At 46.3% G+C, this 6738-nt stretch overlaps 1 protein-coding gene across 1 annotated transcript; it reads left to right on the top strand.

Annotated features, from left to right (window-relative positions):
- LOC104537597 (keratin, type I cytoskeletal 15-like) lies at positions 1-4292 on the top strand. Its single transcript, XM_010180530.1, has 8 exons — positions 1-546; positions 1166-1248; positions 1530-1686; positions 2150-2311; positions 2459-2584; positions 2709-2929; positions 3712-3737; positions 4213-4292. The coding sequence occupies exons 1-8, from the start codon at positions 1-3 to the stop codon at positions 4290-4292; spliced, it is 1401 nt and encodes a 466-aa protein (XP_010178832.1).
- Positions 4293-6738: the final 2446 nt, after the last annotated feature.

Here is a 6738-nt window from a genome sequence, read left to right as displayed (position 1 = left end):
ATGGCCACCACCTTCATGCAGAGCTCTTCTTCTACCTACGGCGGGGGCTTAGGGGGCAGCACTCGCCTCTCCTCAGTTCGAGCGGGAGGAGTCGGCCGTGCTCCCAGCATCCATGGAGGATCTGGTGGCAGGGGTGTCTCCATCTCCTCAGCTCGGTACGTCTCCTCGGCAGGAGGTGGCTATGGCGGGGGCCTGTGCTCTGGCTTTGGTGGTGGGTATGGAGGAGGCTACAGTGGCTTCGGTGGTGGTGCAGCCTGTGGCTTTGGTGGGGGTGCTGGCTTTGGTGGGGGCGCTGGCTTTGGGGGAGGTTATGATGTTTGTGCTGGTTTTGGTGGTGGCGATGGCCTCCTCTCTGGAAATGAAAAGATAACGATGCAGAACCTGAACGACCGCCTGGCTTCGTACCTGGACAAGGTACGAGCACTGGAAGAGGCAAATTCGGATTTAGAAGTTAAAATCCGAGACTGGTATCAGAAGCAAGCACCCATCAGCCCAGCCCGGGACTACAGCAACTATTACAAGATAATTGAAGATCTCAAAGACAAGGTATGGCATTCATATGCAGAGTTATAAGAATGCATTACAGCTGTGGAACTGCCCAGATGTATTGTGGTTATGGACATTCTAGCATAAAAGAGTAGATTTTTCTTAATTTAAAAAGCAAATATGTTATCCTGAAACTGTGACATTTATTGAAATGAAAATGTTTGCACGGCAAAATGTGTTTAGAATTATGATTACACTTATTCAGTAATCAAATAGTAAAGAATGTGATAGGCAGGCCTCAAGTCTGAAAAATCATTCTCTTACCTACAGATAAGATCAGGTGTTGTACAAACGTACCTTCTAACTGTGTTTCTAACTTGTTGTACACAAAGGCATCTCAGCTCTCTGGTTTGCACACAGAATGTGGAAAAGAGCTTAGCACTTTGGGTTGCTCTCTATAAAAGTTGTAAGAATTACAGTGTGACCAAAGAGCAACATAACAAACTGAAAAGGCTATTGCAACCCAAAAAGCGTGTGTAACCACTGCCATCACAACAGGGTCCACTTTTTTCTGCCTCCATTGATGGCTACAGCCTCAGAAACCACCTCCTGTGTGCTCGGGACTGTGATATTTCACCATTACTCACAGGAACCTTTTCCTGTGTCTCTTACTTGCCAGATCCTTGCAGCTACCATTGACAACTCCCGCGTCATTCTGGAGATCGACAACGCCAGGCTGGCTGCGGATGACTTCAGACTGAAGTAAGTTTACCCGGAGCACATTTGCCTTCTCTCTCCCCCACCCTCTCTCTCAAAACAGTTTTCTCCTGTTTCGTTTACTTCCATCTAGAAAAGAGAGTTCTTCAGCCACCGAGGGACACATTTCAAACTTATGATAGGCATTTTTCCTTGATAACTTGATGTGAAAAACCCTGGCAAACAGAATCAGTGTGATGATTCCGACATTCAGTATAGCATTTCATGTTTTTACAGCTCTGCTGAATACAAACTCGTACATCTCTTGTTTCTTTTTCAAACCGCAGATATGAGAATGAGTTGTACCTGCGCCAGAGCGTGGAGTCCGACATCAACGGCCTGCGCCGGGTCCTGGATGAGCTGACCCTGGCCAGGGCTGACCTGGAGCTGCAGATCGAGAACCTGAAGGAGGAGCTGGCCTATCTCAAGAAGAACCACGAGGAGGTGAGAGCCCCTAACGCTGCAGAGAGGAAATCCCTTCCCTTCAGAGTTTGTGCCTCTCGGGTGGGGAGGGGAAAATCCAAACAAAAAGCCCAGAATGACAACATTGCAGCTTAATTAGAAGAAAAGTAATAACAAAAGAATCTTAAGCGTGTCCTGAGGAGCATTTCTCCGATTTCAAACTGTTCACACCTGTTAGTTTCAGTCTGACATTCATAGGCGCATGGTAGGTCACTGAGGTAGTAAAGCTGAGTAAAAGGAACACACATGTTACATTTATTATGTGTGTGAGTATACAGAAAGAAGCAAGCATGTGCAATGAGAGATAACATTCGATATGTGCATTCTGCCTACGGTACTTAATAATTACTGTACTGTGTACCACCACATGGATTGCTGGTGGCAGAAAGCATACGGGAAGAGAGAGCCTCATCTTTTTTGTGTCCTCTGCCCTCTGCCCATGCAGGAAATGAAGGAGTATTCCAACCAGCTGAGTGGAACGGTCAACGTGGAGATGGACGCTGCTCCCGGCATCGACCTGACCAGGGTCCTCTCTGAGATGAGGGAACAGTACGAGGCTCTGGCTGAGAAGAACCGCAAAGACGCCGAGGCCTGGTTCTTCACTCAGGTACAGTCACGCTGATACGCAGCACGCCGATGCATTGCCTCACTATTGCTGCCCCAACAGATGGGATGTGCCCTGCCTTTCTCTAAAGATCTTTTAAAGATCTTTATACAAGATGTACGTGATTTTACAGATGTTTTTTTCTCGCAGACTGATGAGCTGAACCGTGAAGTAGCCACCCACACACAACAGATACAGACCGGCAAATCGGAGATCACAGAACTGAGACGCACGGTCCAGGGCCTGGAGATTGAGCTGCAGTCGCAGCTCAGCATGGTACGGAGCTGTCCCGGGCACACCCAAGTCGCTGCGAGGACACTCGCCCCTTCCTCCCACTCTGTCTCACCCCTCGCTGAGACCCAGCTGCACGTTAACCTGTTCTGATGTTTCTCTGCTTTAGAAAGCCGGGCTGGAAGCCAACCTGCGGGATACAGAAGGCCGGTACTGCGCGCAGCTGGCTCAGATCCAGGCCCTCATCACCAGCGTGGAGGAGCAGCTGGCCGAGCTGCGCTGCGACATGGAGCGGCAGAACCAGGACTACAGGATGCTCATGGACATCAAGAGCCGCCTGGAGCAGGAGATCGCCACGTACCGCCATCTGCTGGAGGGCCAAGACTCTCAGTACGTTACTGCACACAAATCCTGCGATGATGAGATAAGGCTAACATCACGACACGTTGTGAAGCTGTAATCTGTGGTTGCCATGACTCCACGTTACTAAATTACATTCACTGCACACGCAGCCTTTTGAGTCCTGGCAAAACAGAGCCCAGCAAAGGCCCAGACCTTGCTGTAACTTAGGCTAAATCTCCAGATCAGTTGAGCTGATGATTTGAAAATGCAAATGCAACGTTTTGATCACGATGAATTACAGAAGGTGCCAGGCACCATATGTGTGTGTTACATAATAATAACCTGAAATAACCCATGAAAACCTGTTCTCAGTATTTCTTTAGCTCTTGGTTTTCTGCACTTGTGCACAGAGGTGAAAATATCCATCATCCTACACCAGTACTCTCAGCTAGAAAAGAACTTGGTACCGACCACAGCTTTAGCACAGGCTACATTTTAGTGCTCATTTCTAGTACCTGATCTACACAAGGAATTACTTTTATTTCTGAGGAGGAATCAGCTCATTCCATCATTTCTAGATTTTGACATTTTGACAGAAGCACACAAAGACACAACAGGGCCAAGAACTGGTCTGACTGCGTTGGTACTTCCCACTGAGCACACAGGAGTGGCCTTCAGAGCAGAAAGCACCTGAACAATAACACAATAACACAATAGTTACCTGAGAACAACCCCCTGACAGCAGCAGTGTGAAATCATGGCTGTTCACACGGATCAATGGTCTCAGGGTTGGGGATGGTCAGTAACCAAATATTTCTTCTTTTCTACAGGATATTAGGAGTGAACCCTAAGGATGGTAAGAAAAATTTTGATTTAAAGAGGGGCTGAAATGAATTAACAAAATAGGATTGAATAGACCTATCTTTTTGCTTAGGATTTCTTCTTACTAACACACATTATATTGTCTCTGCAATGACCACATCCTTTATCATTTAGAGAAAAGAACAGCATACTTTCTCTTATTTTATGTGCACTTTTGAAACCAGTAGCTTGCTAAAATGACTGCATGAACTCCTCATGGGATTCTAAAATATGGGAATCTCCCAAAGATTCCTAAGTCCATAAAGTACAAGACACACCTAAACCTGACATGTGATACGTGCTGGATGTGGGCCAGCAGGGATGGAAGATGAGATGTGAGGGCAGTTCCCCTTTGATGTGTGAGAAGATCTCGTGACGAAGCAAACAAAACCCCATCCATCATGCAGCTCTGCCAGGCCTTTGCAGTGCCTTTCTTTTCCCTTGTTGATTTTTTTTTCCTCCTCCAACAGCATCTCTGGGTGGCAGAAGCCGCGTGGGCCTGGAAGAAGATGGAAGATCAACATCTACTCGTGACAGGAGACTCCCGTAAAGGAACACTGGATGTCCTCTGGCGTGTGACACCACACAGAGCCAGCCTGCACCACAGCCAATGCTAAGAGAAATCCCCTTGAACGAGAATGTAACCCAAGAATGTGCAACAGCTTGGTGGCTGTCCTCAGCTTCACTCTCCCTTTTCGGGGTGGGAGTTGACAAGTCTGTTTTCTGTCAGTAGCTTCATAGTTTCCTTACAAAAGAACCTGCATAATAAAGTTTCTGTTCTGCTTGTGCAAATACACCCAGTCTCGTGTTGGTTTTTTGAAGGCAGCAGGCACTGTCACACACCACCATGCACCCTCCCTACCACAGTGCTTCCCGTAACCCAAAACAAGAGACCCTCAGGGGATAAAACAATAACTATAATAAAATTAATAACAGTAATAAAGATGATGATGAACAGACAGAACTAAAGTGCCATTAGAAGACAGATATAAAGTGCCATTAGATTCTCCCAGGAATCTTAAGCTAATATTGGTAAAAAAACTTAGAAGATAATGCAAAAAATCCTTAAGCTGTTAATTCTGAATTTAAAGTGCACAACACGACTAAAATTCATGCATAAATGAAATGCACCTCTGAAAAAAAATATTTATCCCTGTATATATTTATGTTCCTGCACTTCCTTCAGCAAAAAGGCAAATACCTTCGCTCTTGAGGAAGCACTGGGCAAGGTCCAGGTGAAATGAACTGTTCCAGCAGAGTCTGCTGCGACTGTTTTGGTTTTCACACACAGGGAAGAAACTCACGGGCTCGTGCCATCGCTGCAGCTGTTGTGTCAGCAACGCTGCCTTTTCTCAGCAGTACGTTAGCCTGCAAATCCACACCAGGGTAAACGACAAGAGGTGCTTAAAAGATTTGAGAGGCTACTAAATCCCACCTTCAGAAGGATATAAAACACATAAATGCCATATTTTGCTAACTTAACCTGTTCAGAAAAATTGCCATTAGCCTCATTGCTGGGTGTTTCAACCCACACAATTTCTAGTATTATGGATATTTTCCTTCCGGCCTCCTTAAAGCCACTATTTTTGTCTCTTCTATCTTCTGCCATTTAAAACCACACATGTACAGCGCTGGCACCAGCGCCAGAGTTCAGCCGTGAGGGAGGCTGCAGGATCCCTGCGGTACAACCCTGTATGCAGAGGAACGCACACCACGGGTGCTCTCGCTGGCAGGAACTGAGCAAGGGTTTGTGTAAGCTTCAGCAAAGCGGCATCACAATCTGCCATAAAATAAAAGCCAAACGGTACAAATGGTATTGTTTCCTGATCCAGAAATGCAGTAATCATTGCATGTATCATTCAGACAGCAAGAGAGAGAAATTCTGCAGCCAAAGGCAGCTCCGTTTGTATTTCAGGTGGAACAGTTGAATGAACCAGTGATGGTCCACAGGACATTTACCTGTATCGTGTAGGTGTCAAAGTATTCTGCCTCTACTTAAACTGCAGCCTATTAATTCAGTTCGGTTTGCTTTTCATGTTCCAATTCTGCAAAACAAGTCCGATTCCCAAATAAAGCAGCTCTGCACCGTGTGTCCCTTAGCTCCCAGCGGCTGTGCGAGCAGAGCAGCCCTCAGTGCGCTGGTGCCATCTGCTGACAGCGGCCCCTTCCTCACCGGCTCCCGCTCGCGTCCTGCTCTGGGTCCAGCAGCTGCCCCACGCCAGGCCCTTGTGCCAGCCTGGCAAAGTAGAGGCGCGGCTGGCTGTGAAGGGAGTTTTTTTGGTCTTCTCCATGGCTCCTCAACATGTATTGATGAAAACCGTGGCTTCTTTTCCAGTTTGAAAAGACAAAGATCACCTTTGTTTTGTATTACATGCCAGAAAAAAATACCATTCTGTTTTTCGTGATGGCATGATAATCTGTGAAAGTACCAGGGAACAAGACAGAGGCTGTTCTGTCTCACAAACTGTCAGCCAAGTTGGGAATCCCACTGTGTAATTTCACATGAAACAAAGGATTCATTTTCCTTCACGTACCATTATGTACATATGTGTGTGTGCATGTGAATGCATGTACATGTCAATGAAATATTTCACAGAATGTTAGCTTGCTGAACTGCTAGGCCACAAAATTCAGTTTGATATTGGTCTCTGGTGAACAGCAGCACATCACCGGTTCATTATAATTGGGGTTTTTCAAGTTGGGCTTTCATCTTCCATCTGGTGCTTCAAGCTCTTCTCCCTCTCAAGCAGCAGAGCTGATACCAAACCGTAGTTATTAATAGTAGCTGTTACCAGAATAATTTGTGATAGCCATACCTTGTACTTATTGAAAACCATATCTTCAATGATTAATTTCTCCAATTAAAAATGTGAGCATTTCCATACAATGAGGTGTCTGAGGAACACGAAGGAATATGCACTCAATGGCCACGTAAGCGGTGAAAGGGCCAACACCAGGTGCTGCGCAGAGCCGACAGAGCCACGAGGAGGAGCTCC

The sequence above is a fragment of the Mesitornis unicolor genome, unplaced genomic scaffold, assembly GCF_000695765.1.
Source record: "Mesitornis unicolor isolate BGI_N332 unplaced genomic scaffold, ASM69576v1 scaffold17423, whole genome shotgun sequence".
In the NCBI taxonomy this organism is placed as follows: Eukaryota; Metazoa; Chordata; class Aves; order Mesitornithiformes; family Mesitornithidae; genus Mesitornis; species Mesitornis unicolor.
Note: the sequence above shows the minus strand (reverse complement) of the source record. Positions and strands in the feature narration are given on the sequence as shown.